We start from the raw sequence: 22724 nt of genomic DNA, 5'->3' as shown, positions 1-22724 counted from the left end.
CAAAGTGTTGGTATTACAGGTGTGAGCCACTGTGCCTGGCCTTTACTGACAATTCTTTATGTTTGCTGTTTTAAAGCCTGAATTATGGCATCCTCTTTCTTTAGAGATCTCTGTATCCTACTTAAAGAAAAATACTCTGCAGCTCCATGGTTAGCTTTGATGCATAAAAATTGTATTTTTGTTTTAATACTTTAGGTGTGTACGTCCCGATTCTGGTTTAATTATCGACATGTTGCAAATACTCTTTCCGTTTATAGAAGTGTCAAGAGGCTAGGTATTCCTGACAGGTAAGAAGTCTTAATAAAGCTTAACTTTGAACTTCAGTGAAAATAACCCTTAAGTAATTGTTATTATATTTATATTTTGTGTTACTTTTGAAAAAGGTAAAAAAAAAAATCTGATTTGAAGTTTTTTGTTGTTGTCGTTAGTACATACTACCATGTATAAATTAGATGTTACTTAAGACCATAATGACAAATTGTATAAAAGAACAAATGCTAAGGTAAAAAGATTGGATAAAATGTAATTATTTAGTGTAATGCATTTAATTAATAAATGACTCAGTCAGGGTTTTTAATTGCAGATAATGGAGGGCAATTCTGATTGATTCCAGCAGAAAAGGGATTCATTGAAAGCATATTGTTTACCTTGCCAAATTAGTGAGAAGGTTGTATCCTTTGATAGCCAGGAACAAGGAAGCCTAGATATCAGAAGAGGCATAGCTAAAAATCATAACCTAAAACAGTCCGGTGACAATAATGGAGCTGCAAATTGCTGAAGCATAGACTCAGCCACTGCATAGCTGCTACACTTAATGTTGCTATTGCCTCCTGCTGCCAAAGTTTGAATTTTGCTGTTCCAACTTCTGTCTCTCTTATAGTGGTCTTGGTGGAAATGTTGTATTGGTAAAGTCTAGGTTCAGCACCCATGTCTGTGCTGCAGGGTGACTGGAAGAGCTAGTATATGGCATTGTTAGCCTCTATATAGGAAGGTGGGCTTTGCCTTATATGAAGACTCATAAAGTGGGAATTTTCCTACTTGTAGGGCATGGAGTTCACGTAATAGGCAATATACCGACACCTTCACTCAGAGCATATCTTCTACATTGTTTTGTCCATGATAGATTTGTTTCTCCTACTACCAGAGCAGCTATAGCAAGAAACTGCAGTCAATTCAGTTATTTAGGTTTGATTTATTTAGTACCAGTGAGTCAGTGTGGAAAGAGCTATGTAGTTGGATATGACTTTGAAATCTGGCTTTAGTGATGAGTTTTCTTAAAGTCACTTTACTATACTAAGCTTGTTTCTCATTTGTTACATGGTAATATTAGTTCCTTCTTTCAAGATTCAGTACTTGCAGTAAAAACAAATAGAGATATGCATAAAGTGCAGCAGGAACAGAAAGGAAGCAGTGAATGACTCAGGAAACAAAGTTATATTACAGTCTTTGTCAATAGATCATTTCAGTCTGAGTAACTGACAAAACTATAATTTCCATATTTCATCTGGAAATCATGCCAAATAGATAATATTACTATTTTATTGTGGCACTATTCACAATAGCAAAGACTTGGAATCAACCCAAATGTCCATCAGTGACAGACTGGATTAAGAAAATGTGGCACATATACACCATGGAATACTATGCAGCCATAAAAAAGGATGAGTTTGTGTCCTTTGTAGGGACATGGATGCAGCTGGGAACCATCATTCTCAGCAAACTATCGCAAGAACAGAAAACCAAACACCGCGTGTTCTCACTCATAGGTGGGAACTGAACAATGAGATCACTTGGACTCGGGAAGGGGAACATCACACACCGGGGCCTATCATGGGAAGTGGGGAGGGGGGAAGGATTGCATTGAGAGTTATACCTGATGTAAATGACGAGTTGATGGGTGCTGACGAGTTGATGGGTGCAGCACACCAACATGGCACAAGTATACATATGTAACAAACCTGCACGTTATGCACATGTACCCTAGAACTTAAAGTATAAAAAAAAAAAATTAAGTCTGAGAAGGAGGTTGATTTGTTATATCAAGTGTATAGATATAATTCTTGTCATTTGTCAATTGGTTTTTCTCAAATAGGCCTATGTAGTTAGCTTTTGGTCTTTAACTGCTCTTGCGTCTATGCTGGATATACTCTTCTGGAGAATCACTATGCATGGCTTGGCAATAGGTTTTTTTTTTTTGGTAAATTAATCTTTATTCTATAAGTCAATCATTAAGATATGTTTAAATGATTTAAGTTAGATTTGGAGGGAGTTTTTAGGAATAGACAATAGCAATAGGATGTATTTTGTACATTATGTTTAATGGGTTTGTCCTTAGGTTTCTGAAGAATGTTATTTAAAAGCTTATTTCTCTTTCAAATGATTGTTTATCTATAGTTGTGTTCATGAAGTCTTTGTTGTGGGGTAATTAAGAGTTTAAACAGTTGGTGATTTAAGCCATTTGTTATTTAATAAATAGAAATCAATAGAAAAGATTCTGCTCAGCTTCTGTTGGGTAAATAAACGTATGATTTGGAAATATTTTATCAGTTGTACAAAGCAAACACAGTTTGTATTTTAAAAGTAAAAATACTTGTGTCTCCTAAATTGTGTTAGTCTAGTGTTAGAAAATGTTAGTGTGATATTAAAGACATTTTAATAAATAGGTTGCCAGAATTTTGTAATATTTCAAAATATTGATTCAGGGAAAAGAGTTATTAATGGTTCTGGGAGAAAATGCAAAGATACACTCATAAGATCCTTGTAAGTGCTCTCTAGCTCGAGTATGACCAGTTTCTTATCTAAGTTCCATGCAGGTGAGGTTTTTGTACTTTGTGCCCACACTTTTTCTCCAACCTTATGGAGATTCTGTTTTTATTTGCCTGGTTTTAACTTCTTAAAATGTTTCATTATTTTTAGAGAAATTTCTGCACTCAAATAATTGTTTTGTACTAAATCCCTGTTTAGCTAACTTCAGTATGTTTAGTATGATTAAGATGAAGAAAAGGCATTAAGTATGGTTTAGGCTGTAAGGTTAGTATGTGAAGCAAACATTGAGCCACAATTACTCCTGAAAGTTTCTCAAAGAGCACATAAATTACAGTTTAATATTGTCTTTCATCAGGTCTACCACAGCTAGTTTTTCCTCCAGTGCTATTACTATTTTCTTTGTTTGCACACTGGCTAAAGTGGTTTACTTATGATTAGGGCCATGTTTATGAAAAAATACACATATCTTTAACCTGGAATTGTGTTCCGCATGCTGTGCAAAGCACATGGGAATTGAGGCCAACTTAGGGAATGTAGAATCATAGCTCCCATCTTATGTTTATTCTAGGGAATAAATGCATTTAGTATTAGGTTGATAGACATGATCTGTCTCTGTCACTCTCTTTCTTTTGGCTGAGTGCATAAGATTTAGTTCACAGAGTAAAATGTCTATATAATGTTTTTTTAGAATACAATTTAGCTCTACTACAGGTTGGATGGATGTGAGTTCATGTAGTGATTCCTGTCTGATGCATTGTTTCTATAAAATCCAATAGCTTTTCTGAGTCCATCTAACACTATTTTTTTTCTTATTCTGTATTTCAATTGTATATGAGATTAATCTTCCTAATTTAAAGCTTTTATTCTTTTTTTCCCCTTACTCAAAGCTTTTTAGAGTATTTAGAAAAAAGTTCAAATCCCTTATTTTGGTACTCAAGACTTTTTGCAGTCTGATTCCAAATCTGACATTCTGATCTTTTTAGTTTCTGTCTCTTATGCTCCAGTCGTTTTCTTCCTAGTCACTGTATTGTCCTTCATTACCTTGCACTGGTCGCTCACCTATAGTTCTTTCCTTTCTCCTTCCCCTCTAGTTTTCTGATGTCCAGATTCAATCCATGAATTCCCTGAAGCTTTCTTGGTCTTTCTTGCATAAATGCTGTATTTGTACCTCTCTTTTGGCACTTTGTTACATGTGTTGATCTTATGTATTAAAGGCTGGGTGTTATACTGTGTATTTCTCACAGTGCATTCTTTGGTATATTGTTACAGTGAATGAGTGAATGAATAGTGTGATAAAAACCTGTAGCTAAGTAGAACTTCATTAGTCTAGATGAGAAAGGAAACTTTTATGAATACCATTTACTTATATTCTCTTAATCTTGTTTCTCAACCCCCGCAGAGCTAACAGTGCTGTATAGTCAGGTTTTTTTAATTCAGGTATTTTTGTGTGTGTGTGTGTCTCACTCCATTGCCCAGGTGGGGTACAGTGACGTAAACACTGCTCACTGCAGCCTCAACCTCCTGGGCTCAAGTGATCCTCCGGTCTCAGCCTCCCAAGTAGCTGGAACTACAGGTGCGCACCACCATGCCTGGTTAATTTTTAAATTTTTTTGTAGAGTTGGTATCTCACAATGTTGCGCAGGCTGTTCTTGAACTCCTGAGCTCCAGTGATCCTCCCACCTTGGCCTCCCAAAGTGCTGGGATTACAGGCATAAGCCACTGTGCCCAGCTATAGTGGATTTTTTTTTTTCTTCTGTTTTATCTTTGAGACAGAGCCTTGCTTTGTAGCCCAGGCTGGAGTGCAGTGGAGCAATCTTGGCTCATTGAAACTTCCGCCTCCCAGGTTCAAAGGATTCTTGTGCCTCAGCCTCCTGAGTAGCTGGGATTACAGGTGTGTTTTTGTATTTTTAATAGAGGTGGAGTTTCACCACATTGGCCAGGCTGGTCTCATACTCCTGGCCTCAAGTGATCCACCCATCTTGGCCTCTCAAACTATTGGGATTACAGGTGTGAGCCATTGTGCCTGGCTATAGTTGATTTTTATGAACTATCTTCTAACTTATTCTTGAGGGATCTGTGGCTGGGGCAGTCTTACCAGGGCACTACTTGCCCAAAACAAGTCACCCTCAACCTTACATATTACCATTTAAGTTCCTTCAAGATGCATTTGTTTCCTTTTTGTCTTTTGTCCCTTTTAACTTCTTTCCCAGTTAATAGGTATCAGAAATAGAAGTAGGAGCTATTTGGTCAGTTATGTCAATTCTGGTAATGTTTCTGTAAGTAGAAAAAGTCACTAATTGTTGTTGTTTTTTAAATCATGTTGATCATATAGCTTTTGACTATTGCTCTTTATGCTGCTGTGGATTTGGCCTTATAAGTAAGAGGACATTGTCTGAAGTGGAGCGTTAATAAGCTGTTTAGCAATCTTACTGTATGGTAATTCCTTAAAATGTTTCTTTAAAAATGCTGTGGCTTTCTGTTCAGTAACAGCAGCCAATATGGATTCTCCTTCCTCTCCTGTAACACACATTCACTATCCATCATAATTCAGAGACTGTGTTAGGAATTTTATAATGAATTATTTTATTCCTAGAGACCTTTATGAGAGATTGCTTTTTCCCATTTTACATACTAAAAGTGGTTGCTCAGAGTGGTTAAATGACTTGCCTAAGGTCAATTAAATATTAATAAAAATAGGACCACAATTTGAATTCAGGTCTTCTGAATTAATGGCCAGAGCATTACTATTTCAGCACAGCTGTCTTCTCCCCAAGAAATTACAACAATTAATATTTATGTAACGTTTATAACTAATGAATTCTTTTAATATACATTGATTTTATGACAATCTATAGATATTAGTACAATTATGCACACTCATTAAATACCTTATTAAATTCCAAAATGTATATAATATACATTGTCTCATTTTATTCTTATGACAATCTGTAGATATTAGTATTATTATGCATACTTGTCATTAAATACCTTATTAAATTCTAAAATGTTTATATGTTGAATGTGGGACTAGGGGGTGTGTGAAAATAGTTAATATTAAATAAATATAAGGAATGCTTCTCTGATTTTATCATTTTCTTTTTTCATATTTTTATTTTTACTTTTGTCTAAGACTTTATTATGTCATGCTTCTTCAGTATTCATGTACTTCAATATACATTGTAGCTATGGTACATGCTTCTATACTTCCACCCCTTTTTAGCTGTTTATTCCCTGCTTCTAGTCCCTTTCCCCCTCCAACTCATCCTACACATAACTGTTAGAATTATTTCTCAGACACTGCTTTCATCTTTTCACTCCCACAATTAAGAACCTGCAGTAACTCTGTTGCCTTTCTAACAAATCCAAAATTTTCATCCAACCTTCAGGCCTTAACTACTACTTTATTAATTCCAGCTCAGTATTTTCATCTGCTAATTCATTGTGACAACTACTACATGGTTACTTTCATTTCTATTTTTGGTGATTTAGCACACCTAGCATTTAATAAGGTATTTCAGTGATGAATGAGTGCACATAATTATACCAATCTGTATGGCGCCATAAGAATAAAATGAGATAATGTATATTAAAATAATTTTCTAATTGTAAATGTTACATGAATATTAACTGTTGTAATTCTTGGGGAGAAGATAGCTGTGATATAAGTAAGTGCTGTAGAACCTAGAACATCTAGAATACCTTGTGGTCTTTTTTATCTAAATATCTTTTGTTCCTTTGTTTCCATGTGTGTAGAACTTCATAGATTTCTCTGTCTAGGGAGGTCACTGATTTTATTTTTAAGCCATTACAATTAATTTATTAAAATTTCTAAATATATATATTTTACATTTATTATATTACTATTTTATGTTATTTTAATATATTGATAAACATATGTGATGATTTTGTCTTGTTTTTTATGAACAAAAGGATTTTTTAGTCCTGTAATAAGTTTTATAAATAATTTGCAATGTACGTGCATAGTTATTGTGAAGATAATTTTAACTCATGTCTTTGAATGTTCTTCTCTTGTCTCCTGTCACTTCTCAACAGTTTTTTCTAAAATACTTCTTGAAAATATAAATAATAGTGTTTGAATAAGGATGCTTATGTATTCTGAACAATCTGCCATTTTATTCGCATATTGGCAGCTGATCTGCCGCTCTACATGGTGTTCCTTGTGGAGAAGTGTATAATATCTTGAATAGAGAAACATTTAGAATAGTTAGGAAGTTGAAATGTGTTCTGAGGAGAACAGTGACAAGGTAAAAGGAGAAGTTTGGCCCACTACCTTGATCCTCTTATGTTTAGATCATACATAGGACCAATTTGCAAGTCTAACAAGACCATGAATGGGGTTTATGAAGCATAGGGGAAATTTTTTTTATCGATTTGTAAATAGAGGAAGATTTTGATACTGAAGAGAAAGATGCTTATTTCTTCAACAATAGCACAATGTCTTTACTACTGTCACTATCTTTGTATCTGTTAAGTTGATTTCCTTGACTTCATTCTTTTTTAGAATGGTCTTGCCTATTCTTAGGTCTTGTTCTTCCATATTAATTTTGGAATTGGTTTGTGAAGTTCTTAATCCCTGTTACGATTCTCATTGGCATTGCAGTGAGTTTATAGATTAGTTTAGAGAGAAGGGGCTTCTTTTTAATATTAGGTCTTTCAATTTACGAATACAGTTTATCTATTTAATTATGGGTTTAATAGCATTCAAGTGTTATGATTTTTTAATTTTTCTGCATAAACATCTTTGGTAGCGTTTTAAAAGTTACCTTATTTTTTGTTATTATTGTAAATGGTACCTTTCCAAAAATACATTTTCTAACTTCTGTTGCTGTGCATGCAGTTGATTTTTATATATTTTTCTAGCAACTTGCTAAACTCCTATTAATTCTAATAATTGACTATAAATTTTTATTTTTGATAGCTATAAAATCTTGAATGAGTTTTCTTCCTTTCAGAGAAATACAGAAGTAATACAGAGCATATACGTGATGAGAATATGAGTGGCTGCAGTGCCTTTCTACTTCCCTTGTTTCTCACTATGGTGATTGTGAAGTTTAGCAGTTGGCACAACCTGCAGAGCGTAAGAAATCAGACAGGCCAGAGGAATTCAGAATAGTCTGTAGAACAACTGCTTTGTCACCTAAAATTCTACCCATTGTTACATAAGACAATTCTTCGCTGTGCCTGAGATTCATGTTTACATGTCTTCTTCCTGTATCACCAGGCCTTCAATGAACCTGGAAATAGCCTGAGAATGTCACTATTCATTTTTTGATCTTGGAAAAATTAATCTATCTTGGCCTGAGTTTTTTCATCTGTAACAATGCTTAGAGGGGAAACAATACTTAAAAGGGGTGAATATTTTTGGTTGGCTGGCCCAGCTGTAATTCCCAGCTTTGTTCTCCTTTGCCTTATTATATAATCTCCTGAATCAGCCTATCATGTTTTCTAATTACATTGCTTGCATTGGTTTAGCATTAACTGACTTGGCATCAATTTAATGATGCCAAATACTAGTTTTATTATTACTGTGAGAGTGTTAATTATCATAAGAAAGATCCTAAAAAGGCATATACAAAACTTAACTCAAGATGGATTACAGATTTTAATGTAAGATCTCCAACTAAAAATTCTAGAAGAAAACTTAGAAAATACCATTCTGGATGCTGGCCTTGGCAAGTAATTCATGGCTAAGTCCTCAAAAGCAATTGCAACAAAAAATAAAAGTTGACAGGTGGTACCTAATTAAAATAAAGAGCTTTTGCACAGGAAAAGAAACTATCAACAGAATAAACAGACAACCTTCAGACTGGGAGAAAATATTCGCAAACTGTGCATCTGATAAAGGTCTAATATCTGGAATCTATAAGGAACATAAACAACAGGCAAAAACCAAATAACCCCATTAAAAACTGGGCAAAGGATATAAACAGACACTTCTCAAAAGAAGACATACAAACAGCCAAAAAACATGAAAAAATGCTCAACATCACTAATCATTAGAGAAATGCAAATCAAAACCACAGTGAGATACCATCTCACTCCAGTCAGAATGACTTAAAAAGTCAAAAAATAACAGATGTTGCAAGGCTGCAAATAAAAGACAACACCTTTACACTGTTGGTAGGAATGTAAATTAGTTCAGTTACTGTGGAAAGCAGTCTGGAGATTTGTCAGATAGCTTCAAATAAACTACTATTTGACCCAGCAGTCCCATTATTGGGCACCTACCCAGAGGAATATAAATTGTTCTGCCATAAAGACACATGCACTTATATTTTCATTGCAGCACTGTTTACAATAGCAAAGACATGGAATAAACCTACATGCCCATCAACGGTGGATTGGATAAAGAAAATGTGGTGCATATACACCATAGAATACTATGCAGCCATAAAAAGAACAAAGATCATGTCCTTTGCAGCAACATGCATACAGCTGGAGGCCATTTTACTAAGTGAATTAATGCAGGAACAGAAAACCAAATGCTACATGTTCTTACTTACAAGTGTGAGAGCTAAACATTGAGTACACATGCACATAAAGATGGGAATAATAAACACTGGAGACCTCTGGAGTTGTGGGGAATGGCAGAGGCTGAAAAAATAAAAAAGTACCTATTGAATACTATGCTTAGTACCTGGGTAGCAGGATCATTAGTACCCCAGACCTCAACATTACACAACATACCTATGTAGCAAACCTGCATATGTACCCCCGAATGCAAAATAAAAGTCAAATACATATATATATAATTTAAATATATATATAAATATCTAGATTCTATATATTCCATGTATATATATATCTATGAAAGGTCATAAAAATGTAGATGTTTGTAAGTTGAGCCATTTTTAGTGATGACTTGTGTACAAACGTCACAGGAATAATAAGCCTATTAGCAGGGAAAGGAGAAAGAAGCAGATGTTTGCAGAATAACTAGTCATATTAGCACATTAGTGGCAAAATACTGGAGCCCATGTATTTCCACCAATTGTTAATGTTGATATGTTTATAACTACTTTTAAGCTCTAATCTCTGTAAGTCCTTATTCTTGAATTTCCATAAAACTGTGTGCCATTTTAATAGTCATTCTTTTTTTTTTTTTTTTTTTGAGTCAAACTTATTTTACTGACAAAAAGATTCCTGTGAAAACAGGAAGTGAGTGCCCTAAGCTCTCACTCCTTAGCATTCTGCATGCTGATGTAGTCCTGGAGAAGTGCCTGTGCCTCCTCCCTCTGGCTCATCTTGGTGGCCTTCTCTGAAAACAGCCTTTCTTCCCTGCTCCTTTGCCTTTCAGGACCTCAGCCACCCTGGGTCCCAGGGTCTCCACAGCTGCAGGTTGCCCTGCCAGTGAGGCAAGTCCAGCACCTTTCTCATCACCCACAGTTAAGAAAAGGAGCATCTCCTCTGACCCAATCTCATTGGTAATGATATTCATGAACTCTGAATCACCCTCCTTCCTGTGTAATATGACCACACTTCGCCAGTCTGGATTGTTCCTGAGGCTGTGGGCAATGTGCACAGCCAGGTCTCTGAGCAGATTCAGGTTATTCTTCTGCAGGAGCTTGGTGGAGTTCTGGAGCTTTTTCACTGCTTCCACGTGATCCTCCACTCCACACTTAAGCAGAGTAGTCAGTGCTTTTTCAGTTCCATGACTTCTCTCCATCCACTTCAGCAGCTGGTTCCCAGCCAGAAATATAGGGTTGGTTTTGTTCTTTTTCCCTTTCTCAGTGCCTTTTTCCCTTTCTTTTTCCCTGTCTTGATGACCTGAAAGTCACCGAGTCTATTTTTTTTTTTTTCTTTTCAACTTTTGTTTCAGGTTCAGGAGGTACATATGCAGATTTGTTATATGGGTAAGTTGGGTGTCACAGGGTTTGGTGTACAAATTGTTTTGTCACCCAGATGATAAACATAGTACCCAACAGGTAGTTATTTGATCACCACTCTCCCCCCACCCTCCACCCACAAATAGGTTCTGGTGTCTGTTGTTTGCTTCTTTGTGTCCCTGTGTACCCATTGTTTAGCTCCTACTTATAAGTGAGAACATGTGGCATTTGATTTTCTGTTCCTGCGTTAATTCACTTAGGACAATGGCCTCTAGCTTTATCCATGTTGCTGCAAAGGGCATAGTTGTGTGCTTTTTTTTAATGGCTGTGTAGTATTTCATGGTGTATATTTTCTTTATTCAATCCACTGTTTCTGGCCACCTAGGTTGCTATTATATATCCCTTATATAACAGCAAAGTAGAATGACTTATAGTCCTTTGGATATGTACCCAGTGGGATTGCTAGGTTGAATGGTAGTTTAAGTTCTTTGAGAAATCCCCAAACTGCTTTCCACAGTGGCTGAATTAATTTACATTCCCACCAGCAGTGTATAAACGTTCCCTTTTCTCCACAACCTTGCCAGCATATGTTATTTTTTGACTTTCGTAACAGTCATTCTGACTGGCATGAGATGGTATCTTACTGTTGTTTGGATTTGCATTTCTCTAATGATTAGTGATGTTGAGCATTTTTTCCTATGTTTGTTGGCTATTTGTCTTCTTTTGAGAAGTGTCTGTTCATGTCCTTTGTCCAGTTTTTAATGAGGTTGTTTATTTTTTACTCGTTAACTTTTTTAAGCTCCTTATAGATTCTGTATATTAAACCTTTGTCAGATGCATAGTTTGCAGACATTTTCCCCCAGTCTGTAGATTGTTTACTGTGCTGATGGTTTCTTTTCCTGTGCAGAAGCTCTTTATTTTAATTAGGTCCCATTTATCAATTTTTGTTTTTGTTGCACTTGCTTTTGGTATCTGCATCATGAAATGTTTGCCAGGGCCTGTGTCCAGAATAGTATTTCCTTCTTTATTGATATAGCTTTAGTGATTCCTTGCAATTAAAAATAATAACTAGAATAAATATTAAAATACAGTAAAGGGTTAACAAAGTCCGTTCCGTCTGTGTAAGAATTTGACTTGTGTTCACACTCTAACTTTGTTCCATTGTAAATATGATAAAGGCAGGCAATGTTGCTTATGGTAAAAATGTTCCCTTATTCATTAGATGAGTACAACTGGACTGGGATGAATAAATGATGAATGCCTGAGGAAAGATGTATCTTTGGGCTTTCCTGAGTGCAGTGATTCTTATAATTGAGTCTGTGCCTTTTAGACACCCTGAAAACTGTATTTATGGGGTTGCTACATAAGGCACAAAGTCCAGTGTGGCCTGAGGCTTCTATGCAAAGGCGGATGTTCTGCTCAGCCATTGTAATTCTCATTTCCTCCTACCTGAGTTGTCACTGGAAAGAACAAAGCTTAGGAGAAACACACACACACACACTCATGCCACACTTGTCAGCTAACAGTCTGATGGAAACTATTCTTACTCTGTCATGTTATATCTAACTCTTTAAAAGAAATTAAAAGGATAAGTGAAATTAACATCTGTGAAAAGAATTTGCTTTCTTTGGAGGAAAGATATTTCATAGAGTTTTATATTCCCTTTACCGCTGTCCTTCAAGGATGTCCTAGACAGGCAGTAGTGCTGCAGCTGTCCACTTTCAGGTGGTGCCCACATATTGTGCAGAACCATCTGTGAATCAGGCCCTCATCTTCTCTTCCTCCCATCAGCTGATCATAGGGACCTCCCCGTGAGGCCATCCATGGAGGCTGGGGGAGAGAAGGCAGGGTGGCAAGAGTGGAGACCGTGGGCATTTGAGCCACTTCCTCATGTAACTAACTCGTGCCTTCAATACCTGCTCGAGCCTGATCACGTATATACCACTTCCATTTGATGATAGAATGCTGCTGTGCATGAGCCATTTTATGGCTGGAGGGGTCAGAAAGCACCCAGTTCATGATAGGCGGTTCAAGTCGCATGGTGACTTGATAATGCATAGTCAAATGTTCAGTTTCCACCAAAGCCCAGTAACAGGCCAAGAGCTGTCTCTCAAAAGGACAGTAGTTATCTGCAGAAGATGGCATGGCCTTGCTCCAAAATCCTAGAGGCCTCTGCTGTGGTTCACCTATGAGGGCCTGCCAAAGTCTCCAAACAGCATCCCTCTTTGCCACTGACACCTCAAGCACCATTGGATCTGCTAGGTCAGATGGCCCAAGTGGCAGAGTAGCTTGCACAGCAGCCTGGACCTGTTGCGGAACCTTCTCCTGTTCTGGACCCCACTCAAAACTGGCAGCCTTTTGGGTCACTCGATAAATGGGCCAGAGTAACACACCCCAATGAGGAGTGTGTTGCCTCCAAAATCCGAGTAGACCCACTAGGCATTGTGCCTCTTTCTTAGTTGTAGGAGGGGCCAAATGCAACAACTTATCCTTCACCTTAGATGGAATATTTCAACAGGCCCCACACCAATGGATCCCTAGAAATTTTACTGAGGTAGAAGGTCCTTGAATTTTAGTTGGATTTATTTCCCATCCTCTGACATGCAAATTTCTCACCAATAAGTCTAGTGTGTTTGCTAATTCTTGCTCACTGGATCCGATCAGCATGATGTCATCAATGTAATGGACCAGTGTGATATCTTGTAGAAACGAAATGTGATCAAGGTCTCTCTGAGTAAGATTATGACACAAAGCTAGAGAGTTGATATACCCCCGAGGCAGGACAGTAAAGGCATATTGCTGGCCTTGCCAGCTGAAAGCAAATTGCTTCTGGTGGGCCTTATGGACAGGAATGGAGTAAAAGGAATTTGCCGAATCAATGGCTACATACCCCGTACCAGGAGATGTGTTCATTTGCTCAAGCAGTGAAACCACATCTGGTACAGCAGCTGCAGTTGGAGTCGCCACTTGGTTAAGTTTATGACAATCCACTGTCATTCTCCAAGATCCGTCTGTCTTCTGCCCAGGCCAGGTGGGAGAGTTGAACAGGGATGTGGTAGGACTCACCACCCTGCATCTTTCAAGTCCTTGATGGTGGCACTAATCTCCACAGTCCCTCCAGGGATGTGATACTGTTTTTGATTTACTATTTTTATAGGTAGAGTCAGTTCTAATGGCTTCCATTTGGTCTTTCCCACCATAATAGCCCTCACCCTACCAGTCAAGGAGCCAATGTGGGGGTTCTGCCAGCTGCTAAGTATGTCTATGCCAACTATGCATTCTGGCACTGGGGAAATGACAAGACTGGACACACTGTAAGTTGGACCTGAGCTGAAACCCTATTAATTACCTGTCCTCCATGAGCCCCTACTTTAACTGGAGGACCACAGTGACGTTTTGGGTCCCTTGGAATCAATGTCAGCTCAGAGCCAGTGTCCAGTAGTTCCTGAAATGTCTGATCATTTCCCTTTCTGCAATGCACAGTTAACCCTGGTAAAGGGCTGGAGGTTTCCTTGGGGGAAGGATGGGAGAAAGATTCACTGCATAAACTGTTGGTTATGTAGTGGCATCCTTCCTCAAGGGGACCCAGCCTCCCCTTAATCCCAGGGATTCTGGATCTGTAAACTGGCTCAAGTCTACAAGTTGTTTGAGGGGCAGTGATTCTCTGTTTTTATAATTCAAATTAGTTTTCTGTCAATTTGACCTTGAAGTTTTCTGCTTGTATAAATTAAGTAGGAATTCTAGGAATTAAGTGAAATTCTAATAGAATTTCACTTCTAGGAACACTGTGATTAATTAGCCAGTGCCAGAGCTCTACACAAGTTAGAATATTCTGATTGCCACTTTGCCTTTGCTGTCATTAGAGTAGCTATGCCTACCTTGCCTTTGACAGTTGAGTGATGCCACTTGGCCCCTGCTACCTTGGGATCCAGTTATTTCCACTGTATTTAAATTTTGTGGTTGAGTGACTGCGGTTCCCACTGTTAGATCTGACATACAGAAAAGAACAATTACAGGGCTCTTCAACAATGCAGTTGCTGCCCTCACAAATCTATTTCACAAGGCATTGGTCAAGGATATATTTTCTGGATCCTGCCCGCTGGAATGAATAGGTCTACAGTGACTAATCCACTCCACTATCCCAATCTCCCTAAACCTTTGAGTCCCTTCCTCTACATTAAACCAAGGGAGATCAGGCATTTCCAACTCTCACAGTGGGCCATCTTCTAATCCATATTTTAGCTAATCAAGCAAATAAATAATTAGAACTCTCCCTGAGCTGCAACATTAAATGCAGAGTCCCTACTTAGTGGGCCCAAATCAATAAATTCAGCTGGATCTAACTGTGTGTTCCTTCAGCTATTATCCCACACCCGTAATGTCCATTCCCATGCCTATTCTCCAGATTTCTGTTTATAAAAATGAGAAAACTCAAGCACTTCAAGTGTAGTGCACCTCCTCATGGGTCACACTCTCAACCTCACCTGTAGGGGCCTGCCAGGACTTTTGTTATAGGTCTAAAAGCAAACAGGGGTGTAGAGGGTGGCTCTTGAGGAGAATCAACATTATTTTGCCTGATAACTGCCTTGGGGGAGGCCATTACTGTTGCCTCAGGCAGTGCAGGATTTATCTCCTCAGACAAAGGTGGAAAGGCTGATGGCAGCATGGGTCAGGGAGGGCATATTGCCACTCCTGGGGATGGGGAAGCTGTTTCTTCTGGCTAAAAAGGTTCATCAGAGTTTACAGACTCCATGTCCCCAGTTTCATCAGGGTCCTCCACACGTCCCCATTCCAAGTTGCTGGGTCTCATTCTTTTCCAATCAATGCCCTCACTTTAACAATAGACACCTGGCGAGGCTGTGCATGCATTTTTCATTACAGGTCAGCCACTTGCTGATGAGAGCTGTGTCTGTTTTTCCACAATTTCAGCTCTTTCTCAACAGGAGGTAAGACTCTCAGTCAGGGCAATCTTAGCAGATTGGAGGCTCAGTATCTGCTTCTGAAGCCGGGAGACAGAATCCCTGAGTTCACCTTTTTTCATCACTTATCCACCAAGCTTAGGAGCAACCATCCAGCTTCGTTATGTTCCTTGGTTCTCCATATAAGGTGAAAGGTATTATGTATAGACAGTTACTAAGCTCCTTGCCTCTCATGAGCAGGGAATCAGATGTGTCAAATGCATTTATTTTGCATAACCGTCACAACAGTTTATGCCAAGGACTGTCAGTGTTCTCCATACTATTAGAAGTAGACTCCTTAGCATTTTGGTTACTAATCATATTAAGTAGTCAATTCCAGAAACCCCAAAACCAATGAAAGAACTCCATCCTTAATATTCTGTTCCTCTAGGATCACTCCTGGTACCAAAATTTGTACTAGTCAAGGTTCTCTAGAGGGATAGAACTAACTGTCTGCAAATATATATAACACTTAATAAACTCACATATATGTATGTGTGTGTGTATAGATAGATAGATAGATAGATAGATAGACAGATAGATAGATGGATAGATAGATAGATCCTGGGTGTGTCTGTGAGGGTGTTTCCAAAGGAGATTAACCCTTTTGTTTAACATTTGAGTTAGCATTTGAGATTGCGAAAGGCAGACCTACCCTTAATCTGGGTGGACACCATCTAAGCAGCTGCCAGTGTGACTAGAATATAAAGAAGGCAGAAAAATGTGAAAAGACTAGACTGTCCTAGCCTCCAATACTACCTCTGTCTCACCTGCTGGATGCTTCCTGTCCTCGCACAATCCAATCAAGTTGACACTCAGTTGTAACCATCACAGGAGTGCTCAATAAATGTTAGCTATTATCTTTGTTACACTCAACCACATGTAACTTTAAATATATGAGCCTATAGCTAGCTAGCTCTACCCTCATGTAATTTGTCTCTATGATAACATGTCTGCTTACTGATGAGTCTTACTGTCTGCAGTGCAATTTTTTCAGTTTTTATTTCTGATAATACGAGTATAAAATACCTGGAATCATATATCAAAGAATGCTAATTGGTCAACATTTGGCAAATTGAAAGTAATTCAGAAAATCTTGATGGTCAAGCATCTGTGGTTAGTAGATTTATTATGATGAATTTCACAGTGCATTGGTGGCTAGAGTTATTAACTTGAAGATTCCTCAAGACATGGGAGGGGAGGAGGAAGAAAAACCAAAAGGTAAATTACTGTGGCATTAAGCTACTGATTAGCTTGATTTGTTGAATTTGCTTGGCCTAATTACATTGCTGTAGAACCAATAATCTACAGAGTATCCTTAATAATTTATGTCAGGGGGAAAGCAACACCTACGAGGCAGAAACCCAGAAATTTAAGAGGGCATCAAAGATTCCTGTGATCCTCATATCTCCTGCTGTGTTAATTTCAGTTACTATTCTAGCTTGGCATGATGCTTCTCTGGAAGATAAGCCTGGAGGTTTTAACTCTAGTATCTAAATAATGCTCTAAGGTAGTATGTGATTAGGCATGGCTGTGGAATGCATGCTATATTATTATATTATTATATATGACATTTTTAAGAGAACAGTTTAAAAACATTTTGACCAATATGATTTATTTAAATTTCATTCAGTGGAAATTTTTTTATTAAGGTAATACCAGTCTATTACAAATGAAAAGTTGTGTTTTTTGAAATTTCACACTCTAATGGTCCAGGACTGTGAAAGATTGTTCATCTATTTGAAATATATATATTTTTAATCTACTGGTCACTAGTTCCTGATTGGGCTGCAGAATAATTTCAGGGAGGCAGGTAAAGAATGGCCTAGCATCCCTGATGCAGAGCTTACCTGGTTTTTCAGTGTTTGGGAAACATAATAGTGGGAAATTATTTATTATTTTAGCCCATGTTTTTCCTTCATACGTGTTTATCAAATTGGTCTTCATGACTACTTTTTTGAGAAGTTTTACATTTTCACTTTTATATTGATGATCTTAAAAAAATCTATATAGGCGTGATCCAGATATTCTATTTAGATGAAATAACCAAAAAGTGGTAAGGGAAGAAAATATTAGCAGTTTTCTTTGTTTTTATCTAGGAAATAAGAAAGAAATTATGCTTCTGTGAAAGAAAAATAAATCTTGGGGCCCCCAAAATCACTTAAGCTAAAGGAGAAAAGTCAAGCTGGGAACTGCTTAGGGCAAACCTGCCTCCCATTCTATTCAAAGTCACCCCCTCCCCCTCTCACTGAGATAAATGTATATCTGATTGCCTCCTTTGGGAAGGCTAATCAGAAATTCAAAAGAATGCAACCATTTGTCTCTTACCTACCTGTGACCTGGAACCCTCCCCCCAAGTTGTCCTGCCTTTCCAGACCGAACCAGCATTCATCTTACGTATGTTGATTGATGTCTTATGTTTCCCTAAAATACATAAAAATCAAGTTGTGCTCTGACCACGTTGGGCACATGTTGGCAGCACATGAGGCTGTGTCCTGGGTGCGCGTCCTTAACTTTGGCAAAATAAACTTCCTAAACTGACTGAGACCTGTCTCGTATTTTGGGGTTCACATTTCACTAATATTTATTATATATACTTAAAGTAGTAAATATGTATGACTTATAAATAAGTAAATATATATGTATGTGCCCTCCCATGTTTTTTAACTAATTACTAGGAATGCCTGATTTTGAAAATGTGGAACTTATTTACATAAATAACTACTGTGTAACTACACTTCCAGTGCCCACTTTTTCTTTTGGTTTTGTGTTGAGTGCCCACTTACAATTCCAGTGCCCACTTTTTCTTTTGGTTTTGTGTTGAGAGAACGTAATATTACATATGCCGTGTTTTGTGAAGTAGGTTTTGCAGGGGCTTGAAAAGAATAAAGTGTGAGTTGAATCATCACACGTGGTAGAATAGGCTTGCCAAACTGTAAAAACAACATATTCTTGTGTCTATTGGGGATATTTTGGGAATTTTGTCTTCATTTTAATAACATACGAAACAACTTGTTATTTATAGGAATGTAGTAGTATGTCTTCAGTGTAGCCTTTTTTTTTTTTTTGAGTCTTGATTTCTGCAGTGATTGACTTGATACTTATTCAGTGCAGATTTAAGTAACTACTGTGATGCTGACCTGGTATTCAAGTGAAAAAGACACTTTCAGTTATCAAATGAGACCTTATGATAAATGGCATTCAAAGAATGTTTATTGGCAAAGGCTTATGTAGTAAATATAAGATCTGATTGTCCTGAACAGTAAACAGAACCTGGAAATTATGAATTACTTAGTGTACAGCATACTTTTATGAACAGACATTATATCATCAAATTACATTTGTAGTGTAGTAAAAGAAAAACTTAAGCCAAATTAAATTTAAAGGATTTAATTGAGCAATGAACTATTCATGAATCAGGCAGCCCCCAGAATCACAACAGATTCAGAGAGACTCCAGTGCAGCCACGTGGTGGAAGAATATTTATAGACAAAAAAAGGGAAGGGAAGTACAGAAATTGGAAATGGGAACAGGAACAACTGGATTGGTTACAGCTCAGCGTTTGCCTTATTTGAAAACAGTTTGAGCACTCAGCAGTGTAAGAGTGAAGTATGGCCACTGGGATTGGTCAAGACTCAGCTGTTGTTCAAGTGCATACTCCTAAATTAGGTTTTCAATGTTGTCTTCCTATTAAGTTAGGTTGCCACAAGGACTCAGATATAGCAGAGTCCTTCTCAGACCACATTTACTTCACTTTACCAATTCCCCCCTTTTGGTTATTTTCTCAATTTTGAGAGATTGACCAAAACTTCAGTCATTAATGTCACTGTCACAATTGTAGATGTACTTACTTGGTCTTGAAACCCACTGGGAAACAGTAGAGCAGTGAGTTTTGCAAAGGTAGGAATAAGGACTGAGTAGAGGGTACCTCCTGATGTTGGAACGCCTTGTTGACAGGAGAAAAATAAAACCTGGTCTGTTCTAGGATTTGTGTGTTTCCTTAAAGTCTTAGTTTTATTGTGCCATTTAGCACAAGCATCTCTATTTTTTGTGGTCTGTTGGGGCCTAGCACATGAGCTTAGTCCAAAACAAACCACCTGTAACTTTGTTTTAAAAAATTTCCCCTTTTTAATTAGGTTCTCACTTAGGTGAGAGTGTGACCAAAACTTAGGGTGTTAGTGCCACTCTCAGTTACCATCATTTACCATCATTTTAGGTTTCTGGTCTCAGCATGTCATTCATAGGTTACGGTGTCCTCATGGTCACACATTTCTTTCAGCTCTTGTCATTCCAGTTGAAGAGAGACCATTTGACATTTTAGAGATGGCTGACTAGTAAACATTTAAAACCTTTGAGAGAATATAGCGCACTAGGGAGACTATTATTATAACTGTCAGGAGGACAATATGAAGAGTTTGGAGTATGCTCCTTACCCAGGGTCCCCATAAACCAAATCACCTAAAATCAAATAGATTAAAGAATGAGCTAGATAAAGAATCTACTCACTTAATTAAGCAGTCTCTTTGTTAATCCCCTAAAACTGATTCTCTATAATCTACATTTGATGTATTTCTCCATAGGCCACAAATGCCAGCAGCTACAGAGATACTTTTCTGTTTAGCCAATTGTGTTATTTAGCATAACTTTCATAAGAGAATTTAAAGTCTGTTGTGTAACTATATACATTACAGTATAATCTGCTATAGAGCCTATCATTAAGGATACACTTCTAATCATTGCCATTTTTACTCCAAACCATGGAAAAAGGACCTAACAAATGATGCCCTTCTAGAAGTGTGAAGGCCTCCTGCCAGTGTTCTCTTTAACCTGTGATGTGGGTTAAGAGGAGTGAACCAATGTTCTGTTTCTGGCTGATTATGAGGCAACATATATACCATCAAAGTTTCTCATGTACATTGGGCCTTCATTTTTTTATCTGTCAAGGCATAAAGTTATCTATATATAAGACTGGCTACAAAATCCTTCATAAATAAAAGTATACACAAGAGTGCACACAAGAGACACCCTTTTTATTTCTATTGTTCATAGAGGCATAAACAAAGAAAAACATTCAAAGATAAGAGTGTTATTATAGTAGAGAAGTCTTGATTCATGATCTTGGGAAAAGCTGTCATCTTGGGAAAAGATGCCATCTTCTTCTGGGGAGAAACTTTCCTGGTTAGCTTTACCTTAAGGGTGCAAGTGGGTGTACAGTTCCAAGAGTGTGGAGGAATCTTTCCCAGTTGTGAGATTATGAACCCAAAGTTTTGTTGCAGTGTGGATGGTGTGGGCAGTCTTTCTCTGATGTTTTCAGAAGATCCAGTCTTTGGGTTCTAGACTGAAGGGTGCCATGACCAGCTCAGTCAGGGAGACCCTAACCTAGTGGTGCTAGAGGAATTAAAGACACACACACAGAAATATAAAGGTGTGGAGTGGGAAATCAGGGGTCTTACAGCCATCAGAGCTGAGAGCCTCAAACAGAGATTTACCCACATATTTATTGACAGCAAGCCAGTGATAAGCATTGTTTCTATAGATTATAGAGTAACTAAAAGTATTCCTTACAGGAAACAAAGGGATGGGCCGAAGTAAAGGGATGGGCTCTGGCTAGTTATCTGCAGCAGGAGCATGTCCTTAAGGCACAGATTGCTTATGCTATTGTTTGTGGTTTAGGAACACCTTTAATTGGTTTTCTGCCCTGGATAGGCCTGATGTTCCGTGCCCTTATTCTGGTAAACCCACAACCTTCCAGCGTGGGCGTCATGGCCATCTCAGACATGTCACAGTGCTGCAGAGATTTTGTTTATGGCCAGTTTTGGGGGCCTATTCCCAACAGAAGGGGTTGACTGTCCTCAGTGAACCATAAAAAGCTTTCTTTACCTGGTGAAAATACACTGTAGCATAATAATCTACATTATAATATCAGCCCACTTGCATGGGAGAGCTTTTATAGAACCAGAAAACACACATTGAAAATGACAGTTGAATGAAATCCCTTTGTAAAACGTGTATGTGGCCCAACCATCTGGTTACCATCTAGTAACCAAATCAAAGCTGAAGCTTTGATTGTTTTCCCATGAATATGGGTTTGACAAACTAAACATTGGTTATAAACTATTTTGGCAATTTATAAGTTACCACACCAATATTTAATTTGAATTATTTTCTCTTTTCTGTGATGTTTTGGAATGCATAACTTTTAATAACAAAAGCTTTAAGGACTCAGGAAGGACAAGGTGGCTATTCTGGTTCTCCAAGAGTCCATGCTTAACACTGGACTTTTGTCATCTTGAATACCAGTTGTTTTTCCAATTTGAGCACGTAGCACTGACAGCTAACTGATGGGTTATCATAGGTAATTTGACTTACGTTATCAGAAACCTGTATTCAAGAGTACTTTTCAGAGTTCTTTCCATCCTTTCACGAACCTCCTAAAAGACACCATATTCTAGGTTTTTGTGTGCTTGCGAAGTTTTCAGAAACTGCACCAGCATTAAGCAATTAACTGGAAATGACATTAGTCATAGTTAAAAACACAGCTGACAAGGACAGTTTCTGTGGTCTATAATAGCTTAACATAATAACCATAATTATGATTGATAGCATTACTTAGACATGTTAGAATTTTAGAAATCCCGTATGATATTGGAACATATTGATGACATACACTAAAATATAACTTAAAGTTAAGCGTTATTTTTTATTTTTACAGTGCTTTCCAAATAACATGTCAAATAATCCTGTTTACCTGTCTTTTGGATTCTTCAGGGGCCCTCTGTAGCATCCCAAAGTTAGAGGTCAGAAAAGATAATTTGGAAGCTGAAATTTGATTTTGGGAAGCCTATCAAATATGTTAGAGGTTTAAACACTTGATATTATGAAATAGAATTACAGGTCACCATAGTCATTCATTTAGCCAAAATGATAAAGAATTTTTAAAAAGGCAAACACTTTTCACTCATTGATAGAGGGAAGACTTAACTTTCCAAACAGTCTGTCTTTTGTCTTTCTCTTCTTTTTTTCCAAAACAAAAATCTTTTATTATCCTTTAATATTACATGAAAATCTTGTTCATGGGAGAGCCAAATTTCACCCTTTCCTAAGTCTACTATTAATGTCAACCCCAATTTTTAATAAAACCTTATAGACAGAT

At 37.5% G+C, this 22724-nt stretch overlaps 1 protein-coding gene and 1 pseudogene across 2 annotated transcripts in view; one reads left to right on the top strand and one right to left on the bottom strand.

Annotated features, from left to right (window-relative positions):
* PIGK (phosphatidylinositol glycan anchor biosynthesis class K) overlaps window positions 1–22724 on the top strand; it is a 122680-nt gene that overhangs the window by 14976 nt on the left and 84980 nt on the right. For both annotated transcript variants that reach the window (XM_033225337.1, XM_033225338.1), the window contains exon 3: window positions 196–287. In XM_033225337.1, coding sequence (XP_033081228.1) covers window positions 196–287 — 92 coding nt within the window. The remainder of the gene's footprint in view (window positions 1–195; window positions 288–22724) is intronic.
* LOC117092122 lies at window positions 9880–10491 on the bottom strand (annotated as a pseudogene).

Source organism: Trachypithecus francoisi, unplaced genomic scaffold, assembly GCF_009764315.1.
Source record: "Trachypithecus francoisi isolate TF-2019V2 unplaced genomic scaffold, Tfra_2.0 Lachesis_group12, whole genome shotgun sequence".
NCBI lineage: Eukaryota > Metazoa > Chordata > Mammalia > Primates > Cercopithecidae > Trachypithecus > Trachypithecus francoisi.
The sequence above is the reverse complement of the archived record's forward strand: the minus strand, read 5'-3'. Positions and strand labels throughout refer to the sequence as shown.